At 46.0% G+C, this 17,500-nt stretch overlaps 1 protein-coding gene across 7 annotated transcripts in view; it reads right to left on the bottom strand.

The window, feature by feature from the left end:
• LOC105893030 (A-kinase anchor protein 13) overlaps positions 1–17,500 on the bottom strand; it is a 107,944-nt gene that overhangs the window by 8,569 nt on the left and 81,875 nt on the right. For all 7 annotated transcript variants that reach the window (XM_031587089.2, XM_031587090.2, XM_031587088.2 and 4 more), the window contains 12 exons: positions 16,893–17,005; positions 16,270–16,416; positions 15,355–15,608; positions 14,292–14,417; positions 13,538–13,655; positions 11,991–12,242; positions 10,258–10,334; positions 5,981–6,162; positions 4,806–4,888; positions 3,902–4,084; positions 2,825–2,980; positions 865–935 (listed from right to left, as the gene is read on the bottom strand). In XM_031587089.2, the coding sequence (XP_031442949.1) occupies positions 865–935; positions 2,825–2,980; positions 3,902–4,084; positions 4,806–4,888; positions 5,981–6,162; positions 10,258–10,334; positions 11,991–12,242; positions 13,538–13,655; positions 14,292–14,417; positions 15,355–15,608; positions 16,270–16,416; positions 16,893–17,005 (1,762 nt within the window). The remainder of the gene's footprint in view (positions 1–864; positions 936–2,824; positions 2,981–3,901; positions 4,085–4,805; positions 4,889–5,980; positions 6,163–10,257; positions 10,335–11,990; positions 12,243–13,537; positions 13,656–14,291; positions 14,418–15,354; positions 15,609–16,269; positions 16,417–16,892; positions 17,006–17,500) is intronic.

The following is a 17,500-nucleotide window of genomic DNA, read 5'->3' on the forward strand; positions in this document are numbered from 1 at the left end:
GGACGTTAACTTATCAACACTATATCAGCATTAATGGAATGAAGAAAGACAGGAACATGAGTCGAAATGGCATCTCAGCATTAATGTCATCAAGAAACACAAGAAGTTTAGCCTAAATTCTAGCTTAGCATTAATGTCATGACGGAAAACAGGAAGGCTAGGCATTTCTTCTGAATAATGAAGTAGTCATCATGAATCTGGCATATTGATTAATAACTCTGAATCATGACACACACACACAGACACACACACACACACACACACACACACTCCACTCTAAAAGAGGACCTACAGGCCTGACTCGCTACAGAGGAAATATGAGCCATACCCAGACACTTTATGAGTACAGAACCACACACACACACACACACACACACACACACACACACACACACACACACACACACACACACACACACCATCCACTCTAAAAGAGGACCTACAGGCCTGACTCGCTACAGACACAAACACACACAGAGGCAGTGCAGACAGTACCATCCACCTGATCACTAAAGCATGACTGAGGCAGACACATGTGTGTGTGAGCCAGAGTGTGTGTGTGTGTGTGAGAGAGAGAGACAGAGAGAGAGTGTGTTCCATCCACCTGATCATTATGGGCTCAACTAAAGCAGGACTGAGGCAGACACATAAGAGAGGCAGCAGCAACACTGATCCTTAAGGCTCCATTAGAGGAGTGTTTGATACTACTGCTGTTCCTCCTCATTGCATTGTGCTGATGTGTGTGGCTGTGGCTGTGTGTGAGTGGTGTGTGTGTGTGTGTGTGTGTGTGTGTGTGTGTGTGTGTGTGTGTGTGTGTGTGTGTGTGTGAGAGCGATAGAGAGAGAGAGAGAGTGTGTTCCTCACCTTCTTAAGCACGCTGTCTGACTCTGTCCTCCTCAGATCTGCTGCGTCTTCCCCGTCCTCTCTGTCTCCATCTGAGGGAAGAGATCAGGATCATGAAGAATATACTCTGTGTGCGTGTCTGAGTGTATGTCTGTATGAGTCTGTGTGGTGTAGGTGTGTCTGTGTGGTGTAGGTGTGTCTGACAGGGTGAGAGAGAGCGCGCGCGAGAGAGAGAGAAAGGGTGTATGTCTGTATATGTCTGTGTGCATGTCTGTAGGTGTGTGTGTGTGTGTGTGTGTGTGTGTGTGTGTGTGTGCGCGTCTGTAGCTGGGTGCGTGAGTGATTGTGTGTGTGTGTCTCATTATAGCTCTGATGAGACCAAACGGCAGCAGCAGCAGCAGCAGCAGCAGCTCCGGATGCAGCTGGCCACCTCCTCTGCAGGGGCAGCAGGCAGCTGTGCTGAGACTGCTGCTGGTAATGAGGGGGAGGTGGGGCTCACACTGCCCTGGGTTACAGCAGGGTCTCAACAACACTTCACTTTACACAGAGCAGAGCAGAACAGAGAGAGGGAGAGGTGGAGAGAGATCAAGGGAGACAGAGATGGCAAGAGAGAGACAGAGGAGAGGGAGTGAGAGAGACTGACATGCTTTTTTCACAGGGGAAGCGACAAATCATCAAGCGGCAATTCATTTCCAATGTGATGCAGGCGGGCGGTGTGCGCAGTGTGGCCTAGGCGGGCGGTGTAGGTGGCGGTCTGGTGGATGGGCACAGTACAGAGATTCTTGCCGCGTGGATACATGAGTCCATAACACGACCCGCTCGCCCACCCACCCGCACGCCTCCAAGATATGCAAAAATATGCAACTTCTTAGGTGGCAGAGTGGGAATGTAAGGAATTTGACCAATCAGTATTGTTTATTCAATGAGATTACAGTTTAGATCGAGGGCAAAAATAAGAGGAAACTTTTGGCAGTAGTAATCCCAGACGTTAGGCCAACATGCTCCCACTTTTAAAAGATGGTTTGGAACAATCACTTTCCCAAATGGAAAGGAGTAATTTTTTAAATGTTTTTATTGAATGTAATATGCGTGCATGATTTGATATTAGGCGACGTAGCGCATGATCTAACCGTTCATTTAAAAGCAATGTAGGCTACGGAAATGCAATTATGAAGTTTCTTTCACCACATTCTAATATATAATTAATGAATGATAATATTTTATAATAATATAATACCACACCGTATAAAATCTTCATTTCAAATCAATAATATGTACACTCTTTCAAATGTGTATTTGGCCACAATGGGGTTCAGTCATTCATGCCAGTACAGCATCATTTGATTTGATTTGATTTGATTCGATTTGAGAAACAGGCTGAGGGAGACTGAGAGAGACTGAGATTGAGGAAGACATCACACTCGTTCTCTTGTAAGTGAGAAAGAGCGCTGGAGAGCAGAGTGTGTGTGTGAGAGAGAGAACGGGAGAGTCAGGGAGGAGAGAGAGAACGGGACAGTGAGGGCGGAGAGAGAGAGAGAAAGGCAGAAGAAAAGGCCAGGTTGAGGGTGTCACGGAGAGGTAGAGTAAGAAGGATAGCAGCCTCTCCCCGTGTGAGGAGTGCTGTGAGAGGTGCTAGCTGGCCTTTTCACAACAGAGCAGATCTGAACAACAGAGCAAGAATGCGGTCAGAGACCCCCTGCTCTAAAATTGGGCGGTTTTATTGTATTGGAGGTTGACTGAGGAGGATGAGAAGTGAAGGAGAGAGGGAGAGAAAAGAAAAAGAGAAAGAGACTGACAGAAAAAGACTCCTTGATATGTTAGTTGTGTTTATATGTCCAAAGTGGAGTTGAAATGACTGAGAGAGAGATGGAGATATGGAGATATGGAGAGAGAGAGAGATGGAGATACAGAGAGAGAGAAACAGAGTAATGGAGATATGGAGAGAGAGGTAGATGTAGAAAGACAAACTGTAGCCCCTCACTCTTGGATATGTTCATCTGGTGGCTGTCGAATCCTCCGAAGGTCTCTGCCCGGCGTGGCAGACTCACAGGGCCCACTCCCCCCACCGCCTCCTGGGGCACCTGCTGCCCCACGGCCCCGCCAAGACTCCCATTCACCAGCGTCTGAAGCGTCTCAACTGAAACACACACACACACACACACACACACACACACACACACACACACACACACACACACACACACACACACACACACACACACACACACACAAACATACACAATAGACAAGTTAAGTGCCTGCTAAAAGATATAGTACCTACGCATGGTAGCAACCTCTAACACTGAGACATATTAGCGTACAGTAACAACCATAACAACCACAACCATACCACATTACATCATTTACATACACACACACATCGCTGAGATAGCACACACACACACACACACACACACACACACGCACACACACACACACACACAGACATGGCCCACACGTCATGTTGCTAACTGCATTACTGCTAACTCACTTAGTGACAAACCACAGGGACATTAGTACTGGAAATGGGCTTAAAACAGACCAGGCGACCTCAAAGTGGCTGGCTTCTTCTCACCAAACATTTGTTATCTTTAAGCACATGAATAATGCATCCACCATTGTTCTGGTGATGCTTGCTAAGGTTTAAACTTGTGAGTGCATGAAATGGCTGTTTGTTTTGGCTAAAATAGCATTACTTTCAAAATGACTCTGATGCATTTATAATGTTTTAAGTATATCTTGTTTCTAGAAAGGGGAACGACTTCTGAAACATGTGATAGCCTCTACGCTCTTTGCCTGCCAAAGATGCCTTCTGATTTCTTGTACCTGTCAATGTGTCTGTATCTGTATATCTTCTGATTTCCTTTATGTAATGACTGCTTTGGCAATACAGGTGCCTATTTTTCATGTCAATAAAGCACTTTTAATTTGAGTTTGACAGAGAGAGAGAGAGAGAGAGAGAGAGAAAGAGAGAAAGAGAGAAGAGAGATATACAGAATGAGAGAGTGAGAAAGGGATATAAAAAGAGAAAGAAGTAACAGAGACCTCGTGTACTCACCTTCCTTGAGCGCGTCCTTCATGATGGGTTCTCCTTTGGGCACATCATCGTTGCAGGCACGGAACAGCATCTTGGAACAGGAAGAACCGTCGTCTACTTGTCCACAGTCACACATGTCCCGGAACACCTTCATCTTCTCTTGTAGCAGGCTCACGATCTGATCATCCTTCTTCTTCAGAATATCTGACAAGGAAAAAGGAGAGAGAGAGAGACAAGGTTGCTGTTTGCAGTTATTCACTCTTTATGAAGTTTTAGCGGCAATGAAATGCCTCGATAAAGCATTCGTTGATTTGATTTGGCTTGATTTGATTTGGGAGATAGTGAGAATTGGGGGAAAGAAAGAGAGAGAAATATGTTAAAGGTACAGTCCATGATTCTAATCTCAGATACTTTTTGTCAAATTTGGCAAATTGCTCGTCGTGGTCCTCCAGTTCTTCAGGAGCAAGGAAGAGAGAGACGTAATCTGATCGGCTGTTGAGCTCAAATATCAACAACCTTTAGCGAAAACGAATCGCGGATTACACCAAAAGGTAGGAAGAGAGGGAGAAAATTTAAATTGTGTTTTGGTTAAAAAAACTAAAGATTTTCAGGAGCTTATTTTGTGCTTGACTGAAGACTTAGAATTCCAAAGTATCTCTCCACAATTGAGCTGAATTGAATTGAGATGAAGTGGTGAAACAAAAAATTTAAAAAACTGAGACAAAGAAACACACTTTTGATTGCTTGACTGACAACAAAGCACCGCATAAGCAGCTGACACACACACAGACACACATGCTCACACTCGTACATTGAGCTTGAAAAACAAACTTGCATTTATACATCCCTCAAAACACAAACACAAACACTTCACACACGCACACTTCACACATTTTTGTGTTTTCTGTGTGTTTTTTTTTTTTACCTCTGAGCTCCTTGGCTTTGCTCTCCATCAGTCTCTTGTCTTCCTCTGTCTCACTGGGAATGCCCTCATCCTCATCCTTCTCTCTGGGAGACAGAAACATCAGCTTAAACCATCACTCTCTCTTACACACACACACCGTTTTCTTTTCCTCTATAAGACTGAGAAAAGGGCCCGCAGGGAAACACATCAACCAGTAATCACTCATTCACACACACACACACACCATAAGGAAGAGAAATAGATAGGTGGAGGGAGGTGGGGAAGAATAAAGAAGAGAAATGAATGTGTGTGTGTCTTTGCGTATGTGTCTATGCTTGTGTGTGTGTGTGTGTCTTTGAGCACGCATACACATTCACACATACTCAAAGATACACACACACACATACGCAAAGACACACACACATCCATTTCTCTTCTTTATTCTTCTCCACCTCCCTCCACCTATCTATTTCTCTTCCTTATCCCTCTCTCTCTGGTGCTGCAGATGGCTAATCTGTGAGAAGAGAAAAGCAAACAGCCCTCTCCCCCCATCATTAATCCTCACACAGATTAGCCACAGCCTCCATAAGGATGGAGAGATCATTTTCCCACCGCAAATTTATCTTTTTATCAATCAATCCCATTTTTCTCTTTCTACTTTACCCTCTTTCTTCCCTCTCCCTCTCTCTCGCCTGCTGTAGTTCTCTCTCTCTCTCTCTCTCTCTCTCACTTTATCTTGGTCTTTCGCTCTGTTGCTCCCTCCCTCCATCTCCCCCGGCGTCTTTCACTTTCAGTCAGTCTCTCTGCCCATCAGGAGATCTATCTGTCCATAGCTCATCTGTCTGCTTTCCTTTTTCATCTGCTTCATTCTCCTCCATCCCTCTGTCCCTCTCTCCAAGTCCTCACGTTCCACGTTTTTCTCTCTTTTTCTCCATTGCCATCCATTTCAGTCTATACCTGTTGCCTGTCAGGATAAATATCTTTCTACACATTTCCCCTCTCTCCATCTCTTTTTCTGTCTTATCTTTCTCTCCATCTCTCAACATCTCCGTCCTTCTCTCCTTTGGCTCTTTCTCCATCACTCTATCTAACTCTTTGCATCTCTCTCTCTCTCTTCTCTACCTCTCTGCAACTTTCTCCTCTCTATCTCTCTCTCTTCTCTTCATCCCTCCCCATCTCTCCTGTGTGAGACTCACATGGACTGCATGGCGTCTTGGAGGAGCTGCATCCAGTTGTTGCGCTCCTCCTTGGAGCTGGCGTGGACCTCCACCATCTCTGGCTTATCCGTGCCCGCCGTGATGAGGAACAGACCGCGCTCCTCGTTGGCCACCTCGCGCACAATCAGCCTCTGCAGGGAGATCACCGTCGACCGCTGGTCCTGCAGGGCCCACGGATGGGAGGGGAGGGCAGAGGGGAGAGACAGAGGGAGGAGAGAGAGAGGGAGAGAGAGGGAGGGAGGGAGAGAGAGAGAGGGGGAGAGAGAGCAGACACAGTGGGAGACAGGAAGTGATTAACAGGGAAAGGAAGATACAGGGAACAGAAAACAAATAATGAAAGGAAGATAGATAGAATGAAATAAAGAGAAAGAGGGAAGGATGCAAAAAGATGGAGGGTAAAGGAGAGAGAGGAGAGAAGGAAAAGAGAGAGGTCAAGTGTATGAGCAAATGACAAAACGATTGAAAGACTGAGAACAGACAGATACAGGATTGATCATTATTGAGTGGATCAGAATCAGATGTGTGGGGAAACCCAGATGAAGGGATAAGGGTCATTTTCCCACATGCTGTCACTCTTCCCCCCCTGCCTCATCATCTCTCATCCCTCCATCGCCGTGACGGTGCCAGCAGAGAGGAAATGACACGCTTGCCTGCTTCAGTCACTCACAGCCCAGCCACCCTGATCACATCATTGTCCTCCAGCGGCCACCTCTCTCACACACACACACACACGCACACGCGCACACACGCACACACGAACACGCACACACACACACACACACACACAGACACACACACACACAGACACACACACACTCACACACACACACAGCAGAGAAAGCAAGACAGGAAGAGAGATAGAGAGGAAGAAGGAGAGAGATAAAGAGAGTTGTGAGAGAGACAGGTAGAGGGAGTGAAGGGGAAGAAGATAGAAAGGGAGAGAGAGGAGGTAGAGAGGGACAGAGGAGGACTGAGAGGAAGAAAGAGAGAGGGGGAGAGAGAGGAAGGAGATAGGAAACTCGCCTCACCACGTCTGACAGACACACACATGTTACGCAACAGCCTGTGACTCATGGCACACTGTGCTCCCTGTGTTGTTCCTCTCTCCCTCACCTCCCCCTCCTTCTCCCTCTCCTTCTACCTCTCCCTCTCCTTCTCCCTCTCTCAGATCAATGAATCTGTGCTCCCTGTTGTTCCTCTCTTCCTCACCTCCCTCTCCTTCTCCCTCTCCTTCTACCTCTCCCTCTCCTTCTCCCTCTCTCAGCTCAATTCATCTGTGCTCTCTCTGTTATTTCTCTCTCCCTCGTCTCCTTCTCTTTCTACCTCTTTCAGTTAAATTCATCTTGGCATGAGAAATTAGACATGTATTGCCAAAGCATTCACAGGAACAGTAGATCATGAATAAAAGGGGAAAAGAAGGAGAGAACATAACATACAGGACCATCATTTAATTGACAGGCAACGAGCAAAGTCTATCGCGCATGACCTAAAGCTATCATGTTGTGTGTGGGAGCACTGCACTGACTCACCCATGTTTGCGCTTAGCATCTTGCTCATATGAGCAAAATGAGTTCAGTGTTTCCCCTAGGTTTACAGCTTTGGGGGGGGGGGGGGGGGGGGGCTGCGGCACGGTGCACGCGGCGCGGCGTGGCCACCGACACAAACGCTTAAAGGAATCATGGTGTTCATGTGTTTCTTTTAATGACAGCAGTCAATATAACAACTAAACATCGGAACATGTCTTTTTATGACAATTATCCACAAAGTGTGCAGCTTTTGTCGCTGCAGTGGTGTATCTTTCTGGGCTTCTGGAAGAACATTTTTTTAAGATATTTGCGGCCTAAAATTCCTGATTTCGCAGGAGCTTTTCCAAAAAGTTGCGATGAAAGTTTTTATTTTTAGGTTTTTGTTGCAATGAAATTGGCGAAACAAGTGAAAGTTGCGATAAAAAGTTATGAATTGTCCTCTTTGTAATTATAATTGAGTTATTTGTTGAAAAATAATTGATTATTAAACAAACATTAATTCATCAAGAACAAAACGATTGAGAAATGGTCCTCTTAATAACCTCACCAATATGCCAAACAAAAGATTACCAGGACTACAAAAATGTAGCAAAATAGGCTTTACTTATCCACAACGAAGTGTACATGTTGGCAATACAAAAGGACCAGTACGACTGAATAAGATGTTATGAATGTCTCAGCCTTCATATGACGAAAAAAATTAAAAAAAAACAGCCTGTCACTATGATCTGTCTCGTCATCTGACGTCCTGCCTGTGTTTCTGCCGTTCTCATTGCTTATCAATCTGTTTTGCTATCCTTGTTTATTTATTTTATCCGTATAGGTGTTGATGTTCAATTTCATATATTAATTTAAAGTCGTCCAATTTCAAGTCATCCATTCTTCAACACTAGCTGCTACCTTGTCTTCAAACAGAAAGTAACGTTAAATCTCCATGGCAACAGGTCTTGAGGGTTTGGCAAATAATCGGATTTATTGCTTCCTTCATTATTCACAGCAAAATAAATAATTTTCGTTACATTTCATAGATTTATTAGCAGACTCTATGTAAAAAGGGCCACGCACAACTCACGGAAAAAGATAAAAAATGGAAGCCAGATCTATTTCTGAATTTTCGGTGAGGACATTCTGTACGTACGTTCTGTTTCCACGTCTGTTGTAGCCATTCTCATTGGGCCTCATTGTCGACCCTACCGAGGAAAAGATCTCTGCCGGATTCATGAACGCCTGGATATTAGTTTTTTGAAGCTTAAAAGTGTCCGTAGCTGTGCACTAGTTCTTAAGCCCAATTCTGTCCGCTGGTGGGAGCGTGCTCACCTGTGTGTGCGCGCACGTGTCTGTGTGTTTGTGCGCATCGCGGCGGAACTCTGCCATGCGCGATACAGAGAGCAGAGAATTGTAAACGCGCGACCATGTAGAGACAGAAATTACATGCCGTCGTGTAAATAAGATAAATAACATAAGGCTATTTATTTTGTTTAATAAAAGAACAAGCTATAGACCTGTTCTATAGGAAAAGTAACCTTAAATTACTTCCGTTGTGATTTGGCGCTTTATAGAAAATAAAATTGAACAAAATTAACTTGACCTTCCAGGGGGGGCGGGGGGTGCCGTTGGGGGGGCGGGGCGCCCCCCTAATATAACGGTAGGGGAAACACTGGAGTTTAGCTATAGTTCATGCGTGTCGAACTTTGCTTGTTGCTTTAGGCTATACCAGTTGCCCGTCAATGAAATCAGAGCCCATACTGTTACACTCCCTCTCTCCTTCTCTTTTTCTCTCCTTCTCTTTCTCATTTTCTCTTTCCCCTTTCTCTATTTCTCTCTCACTGTTTCCATTTGCTCGTGTTTCGTTTAGTTTTAGTGGATTTGCTTTGTATTGGTAATACAAAGCTTAAAAGTCTCTCTCTGTTTCCCTCTTATTCTTCATCTATTTTGTGTTGTCTCTTATTATTCTCTCTTGGTTTCTCTCCTCTCTCCTTCATGTTGTCAGTCCCCCCCCCCTTCTGTATGTCTGTGTGTCTGATTTCCATCAGGGCTGGTGAGAGTGAGTTCAGCCAGAAAGGAGAAAACCCCCTCAGCAGTAATTGGTGGAAAAATTAGCCAATGCCAACGTCACTCCTAGCCCCAGAGGCCAGAGCCTGCCAAGCCTCTCTCTAAGTCCACGTCCAGCCCCACACACTACCACACACTGACACACACTACCACACACACACACACACACACACACACACCAGAGCAGCTGCACGTGGTCCGGATATGAGCCGCATCTGTGATCTGGAGTCAGCTGCTACCTGCCTGATTAAAACCATCCCTCCTAAGGCATAGAGCAGGGTGTGTGTTATGCAACCCCTCCACTGTAAACGGGGTGGGACTGGGGGCCGGGCAGAGGTTGTGTGTGTGTGGTTGTGTGTGTGTGTGTGTGTGTGTGTGTGTGTGTGTGTGTGTGTGTGTGTGTGTGTGTGTGTGTGTGCGTGTGTGGAGGGGATGTGGGGTACAATGCAACTGCAACAGCAGGCTCGGAAAATCTTACAGTGAAACACAGCAGGACTGAAAAACAGATTGCCGAAAGGCTAGGAGATGGAACAGTAAAAGTGAGTGAGGAGCTTTCAACCCGAGAGTGAGGTATAAAAACTAGCCTGCCTTCACAGGAGGGCAGGTTGCATTGGATAAAAGTATCCGTAACGTTAATATAGAATTGAATGAATAAAATGCAGCTCATGGTTCACTTACCAGTGCGGCAAACATGTATTTCTGATCTTTTTCCTGTAGAAACACGAGGATGTCTGACAGCAGCAAGGCCTGGACATCTGAGAGAGGAAGGGGGGGGGGGGGTGATGGAGAGAGAAAGAAAGAGAGAGGGAGAGGGAGAGAGAGAGAGAGAGAGAGAGAGAGAGAGAGAGTGTTACACACTTTTCTTGAATAGAGCAGGGAAGCAGGGAAAGGTAGCGAGAAGAGAAAAACCTTTCTGAATAATCATTTTAAGGAGGCAAACAAGCCAGAGAGAGAGAGAGAGAGAGAGAGAGAGAGAGAGAGAGAGAGAGAGAGAGAGAGTATGTGAGAGAGAAGGCAGATGAGTAATACTTGACTGGAAGGTCAGACAGAGGGAACCTAGCTGAAAGGAGGAGAATGGGAGGAGAAGACAGGGTGGGTAGGTAGGCAGAACCTCAGCAACAGTAAAACCTGTAAGTGGAGACCCATGACCTTCCACTGGCCCTCTCATTCATAAACCCACTGCTCCAGCCTCGTGGACTAACACACAGTTTCTTCAACTGGCCCTGTCGTTCATAAAACCACTGCCTCGTGGACTAACACACAGTTTCTTGTTATAGGTAACTGGATCTAATGGACAACCTAGTTTTTTGCACCAAGGAAGATAATAACAAAGATGTAAAGACGATGAATAAGAAACAGAGAGGCACACTACACTAGACACTACGCCAAGCTAGCTTTATCGACTATCAACCAACCTCCTGTTGTAGCTAACAGGCCCTGATGAACTAGATGGTGAAACGCTCACTGGCCTTTCACACACAGAAATACAATGACACAGATGCAGAATAAGGCATTATGCTAAAGGATCTGTGACACTATGGTACCCTAGCCCCATGGAATAGACAGTTTCCCTGTTGCAGTTTACGGCAATGTGGAGTTTTAAGGGCTAACTAGAGATACACTTCAGAGGATGAGAACGACGTAGCCATGCTGAATAAAGACACTAAGCTAACCTCGTCGACTAACAACCCACTTCCTGTTGTGGCTAACTGGCCCATATGGAGTTTAATGTGGTAACTGGTGACTCACTACTTGGCCTTTCATACACAGAAAGAGAGTGAGAAAGATGTGGAGATGCAGAATGAGACGCACTGAGGAACTGGGGAAGAACAGTCATGAGGCAACCAGTGGTCAAAGGTCAGACACCAAAACTAACCAGAACATTCAAAATATGGGCAAAACAGAATGTAGGAGGAATATGCTGCACAGAGGTGGGAGGAAGAGAAATAATAGGGGAAACACACACACACACACACACAAAAACGCGCAGACACGCACACACACACACACACACACACAGGTCTATCTTGTCTAAGTGTCTATCACGGCTATACGATGACATGTCATATATGTATTTATGAAACTAGACATGGAACATAGGCAGTCACCAATGGGAGCCAAACCCCACTGCTGCTAGTCTCTGGTCTTTCCAGTATTCAATTATACTGTCTATCTGTGTATCATGCTATATGTGAACATTATAAATCTGTCTAGTTTCATATCGTCTGTCTTGTCTATCTGTGTATCATGGCCACTTGTCAATATTATAAAACCAGACAGTACAGACAGACAGTGACCAGTAGAAGCCCAGAATCAGAATCCACATCAGTACAGATTAGACTGCAAAGACAGTCAGGAGCCCAGGAGGCGTCCAGTAGGTGCCCGACATCACGTGTGTGTGTTCTGCTCACCCTTGAGCCTGCCGGTGGCGCTCTTGAGCTGCAGTGATCCGTCGTGCAGCAGGCGCCGTCCGCGGAGCAGGTCCTCGCGGGCGAACATCTGTCCGCTCTTCATGCGCATGATGGACTTGCTGTCGGTGCGCGAGTGGATCTCCTTCAGGCGCCGGCGCTTGTCCTGCTCGCTCACGCGGCTGTCCACCGCCGCGATCACCTCCTTCACCAGGATCAGCGCCTGGGTCAGCTCAGCGTGGTCCTCCTCATCCTCTACAATACCACACACACACACACACACACACACACACACACACACACACACACACACACACACACACACACACACACACACACACACACACACACACACACACACACACACGCGTTACATCATTTGCTGCAATCAATGTGAATATTCACCTAGCAGCACCCTATGCAGGTCCCTATCCATACCTTGACCATACTTTTTAGTTAACAGAGTTTCAACAGATTGTTTGTTTATAATCTAAGCATCTGTAGATAGTTTATAGGGGGCCATTCAAATAAAGTGTGTTTATAATATGAGCCTCTTTAGATAGTCTTTAGGGGATCATCCAAATAAAATGTGTTTATAATCTGAGCATCTGTAGATAGTCTATAGGGGAGACCATTCAAATAAAGTTTGTTTATAATCTGAGCCTCTTTAGATAGTCTTTAGGGGATCATCCAAATAAAATGTGTTTATAATCTGAGCATCTGTAGACAGTCTATAGGGGATCATCCAAATAAAGTGTGTTTATAATCTGAGCCTCTTTAGGTAGTCTATAGGGGACCATCCAAATAAAGTGTGACCAAAAAAACATCTGGTTCCCCATCCACCTGTTGTGTTTGGATCTGGCTCGGACGGCCGACCCATTTCCTGTCTCGTGAAGCAACAAGGGCGTCTGCCGAGACAGACAACAGGAAGGAGCCGCAGGGAGAGGGGAGACGTTCCCTGCCATGATCTCATATGGAACGCAGAACCGTGTGTTTTCACAGAGAGAACCACCAGAGATTCTTTAAACAAAGACTGGTTCTGTCATGAAATAAGCCTCTGGCAAAGCATGAGTTAGTAGAGGAGATTTGTGTGTGTGTGTGTGTGTGTGTGTGTGTGTGTGTGTGTGTGTGTGTGTGTGTGTGTGTGTGTGAGAGAGAGAGAGATGTGAGTGTGTCCTTCCAGTGCCAATATGTCAGATTGACTTTTAGCCAAAAGTCCCCCTGAGTGTCGTGTAACCCAGGATGGCACAGCGTGGGCAGTGGGCTGTGGTTTTAAGCTAACTGCCATCATCTGTAGAGACAGACCAAAATCAATATGCACTCACTCCCCCCCTCCCCCTCCCCCCTCCCACAGCACAGCCCCGATTCTGTCAGAGTGAGAGTGTGTAGGTGTGCATATGTGTGTGTCTGTGTGTTTGTGGGTTTGTGGGTTTGTGTGTGTATGTGCGTGCAAACATTACGACTGTGTGTGTGTGTCTGTGTGTGTTTGAGCATATGAGTGGGTATGTGTGTACAAATATTTGTATGTGTGTGTGTGTGTGTGTGTTTACCTCTGGTGTTCTGAAGTATCCTCTGCAGCAATACTGGGTATTTGGTTATTCTCTGAGTGACAAGCAGAATGCATTCTGGGATACCCATCCTCCTCACTATACTGCTGCTCATTTTCCTCTGAAGGACAGAAAGAGAGAGAGAGATGGAGGGGGGAGACAGAAAGAGAGTGAGGGAGGCAGGAAGAGAGATGGAAGGAGAGAGATAGAGAGGGAGGGAGAGGGAGAGAAAGAAGGAGGGAGAGATTCTTCAGACTGAGTGAAGACAGACAGCTTTCATGATGCACACTTGCCTGTAAACACCATGAATATATGAATACCAATCACACTGGGGCTCCTGAATAAATACAAGCACAAATGCACACCTCGTTGTTAGCCACAGTGGTAACCAACTCCCACTTCACACATCTGAATGACATGCTTCTCTTACGGGACATTACTGCACACATGCATCAACACCTCCAGTTTTATGGAGACAGTCTGACACCTCCAGGCAACCAGTCCATTTCCTGCCTTTTCTGTTAAATGGTGTCATTTTCTACATGCCTGACTATGCACAGGAAGTCCTACCTAACTAAGGTGACAGTGAATACTACACGGGAGAGGATTTTGATATATGAGCAGAATTACTAAGAAAATAGTTTATTTTCATGTTTCATCTACACTTGCAATTCAATAGACTGGCGTGAAAAGTTGTGGGTCTACACACATATATATACATACATACTACATGTGTATTGCTGTTTGCTGTGTTTACCTTGATGAAGGCCTGAAAGCGCTTGTCTTTGGCATGGTGCTCCTTGTACAGGTTCACAGCCTCGTTGTGGCGACTGCAGAACTTCCCATAGACCCGTTTCATGGAGTCGGCTCTGGGCCCTGAGAACTGAGACACACACGAGGAGGTTAATACACCAGGAACGCAAGTAAATAAAAAAATGCAGCTTTTTTCTTTTAAAAACTGTGATTAACTGAGACACATAATAGATTACAAAATACAGTAAAACTAGTAAGAGTAGTATGAATGCAAAAAGATCAACCAAAGCAGCCATTTTTTTCTTTTAAAAGCTATGTTTGGAGCAAGCCACTTCATTAGTAGATCTACAACAAACTGCAACACTTTCTATCAAAATATAAAACAGCTTTATTGTCCCCTAGAATAACTAGATAATTCTACTAAGACAAGCTCTAATGTTAAATCTAAGTAAGATCTGTCCCGGCCTTTCCTTCCCAGTCACTGATGTGCTAAATAACTAGACCAGGCTATATGCAGAACAGAAGTGATTGGATGTCACCCATCTCTGTCTTTGCTAACGCTCCCTCCTCACCTTTCCTCACCTCTCTTAGGAGGTTCTCCCTCTATCCTCTAAATGACACACACACACACACACACACACACACACACACACACACACACACACACACACACACACACACACACACACACACACACACACACACACACACAGACACACACACACTCCTCCACAGAAGAGTTTGAGATGTACGCACTACTTGACTGAATGGGGTTAATGATCCAACTCCTTTTTATAACAATTCCCCAAACTGCCTCATTCCATATCCATCTCACTACACACACACCACACACACACACACACACACACACCCACCCAACACACACACACACACACAGTTACACACAAACACACACACACACACACACACACACACACACACACACACACACACACACACACACACACACACACACACACACACACACACACACACACACTAACTAACCTGAACAAACACAAACACACATACACTCCAATACTCACAACAACAACACACACACGCACCTGGTTAACGAGCACGTCTCCGATCCTCTCAATGGCGAATCCCCCACTGTCTCCAGCCTGGAGCTGGGCGTCCCTCTTGAGCTCGAGCAGGCAGGACAGAAAGTGTGTGTGCATGTCCAGCAGATCGTCCAGGACGGGGAACATGCGCTCCAGGATCTGGACCTCCAGCTGCACCTCTTTCTGGAGGCCCTTGCAGTACACCTCCGCCATCACGCGCAGCGTCCGCACGTGGTGCATCTCCGTCTGGATCAACTCTGAGAAACACATCGAATATGTTTGTCCCTTGATCTGATCATCTGTTTTTCTTTTGTGTTTTTGTTTGGTTATATTTCATGCCTTGGCAATATCGCCCCTTACAGCCATGCCAATAAGCAGAGGGACACACACACACACACACACACACACATACACACACAGACACTTGCAAAAACACACACATACACACACACACAACAATAAACACACACTTCCCACAGTGGCTCCAGTGTGAGTGTGAAATGAAATGAAACTGAATTACATTTCTGATCCCATCTGAAGCAAGACTCCATGCTTTTTCCCTTTTCATATTTTAACACTCAGGCTCTGTCTCTCTCTCTCACACACTCACACACACACACACACACACACACACACACACACTCCAGTAATCTGTCATGTTCCCTGCAACATCCTCCTACGGCGAGAGCCATTTAAAGTGCACAGTCATCTCTCCCTGCTGATGAGGTCACGTCACCGCTGCGACGCCTCTCATCAACAACAAAACTATTCAAACGAGTGACAGGTCAGACATTTCACACTCCACTGCAGAGGGTATACAAGCCAGAGAGGCAAGCAAGAAAAACAACAACAACAGCAGCAACATCAACGGCAACTACAGAGCGAGACAGATGAGAAGACATCCATCAGGCGGCCTACCGTAGATGACATCCTGCCTCTTGATGGCATCCTTCTTCAGGTGCTTCAGGTACTTCTTGTCCACTATGAAGCTCCAGGAGTCGGCCTCCAGTTCTTTGGCGTCCGCCTCAAACTCACCCATCAGCTGGGTGTCAATCATCTCTGTTCCTGAAAGAAGTGTTAAAGAAATAAAACACCATAGCCTCAAACTAGCCTGCAATTAAACATCCCTTTCAAGACCTGAACTAGCTGACCAGTGATGATGTGATGCTAATGGTCTGTTTGCTTGTATACACACACACACACACACGTCTGTGTGCACATATACAGACCCACAAACACAGAGGCCTGCACACATACACACACACACAGCCTTGAGTACACACACACACACACACACACACCTGCCAACACAGAGACAGATACATTTTTTTTCTCCAAAATGAGACGCAAATGAGACACGGCTAGAACAGCACCAGGAGACTTTAGAGCCCATCCATCCCAATCAGATAGCCACCTGGCGGTCAGCTGTGCTTAGCGCTGTGCTAATACGGTAACTCACTAGAGCGGTTGCGCTAATGCTGCCGGCTGTAAACAAGGCCGGGCTAATGGCGTCCGCTGAGACGACAGCGGGGGCGGCTCACCTTCATCTACGAGAGACTCGGTGGACTCATTGACCTTGCTGGGCTTGTGCAGGGAGTCAGTAGACTGGGACAGATAGCGCAATCCCTTCAGAGGGATATCATCGAACACTGGCCTATTGGGAGAGACAGACAGAGGGAGAGAGAGAGAGGAAGAGGGAGAGAGAGAGAGACAGGGAGGAGAGAGAGAGGGAAAGGACAAATGAGAGAGTGATAGAGAACGGGATAATGGAAGCGGAGAGAGGGAGGGAGTGTGGGAGAGGGAGAGAGTGTAACAGGTAGATGAAGAGACAGAGGGATGCAGAGAGTGAGACAGGAAGATAAAGAGATAAAGGGATGCAGAGAGTGAAGCAGTGGGAGAGTGAGTGGAGAGATAGAGAGGGGGATTGAGGGTAACAGTGGTATCCGAGAGAGAGAGCGGGGGCGGGGGGGATATTGAGAAAGACAGGGATGAGGTGAAAAGTGGACAGAAGAAGAGAGAGAGAAGAGAGAGAGAAAGACAGACATAGAGCAAGGGGGGACAGGGCATTAGAGTGACCCATGGGAAGAAGCAGAGACATTCAGAAAGGGAAATAAAGAAAGAGGAAGACAGACAGAGGAAGACAGACAGA

This window comes from Clupea harengus, chromosome 20 (assembly GCF_900700415.2).
Source record: "Clupea harengus chromosome 20, Ch_v2.0.2, whole genome shotgun sequence".
In the NCBI taxonomy this organism is placed as follows: domain Eukaryota; kingdom Metazoa; phylum Chordata; class Actinopteri; order Clupeiformes; family Clupeidae; genus Clupea; species Clupea harengus.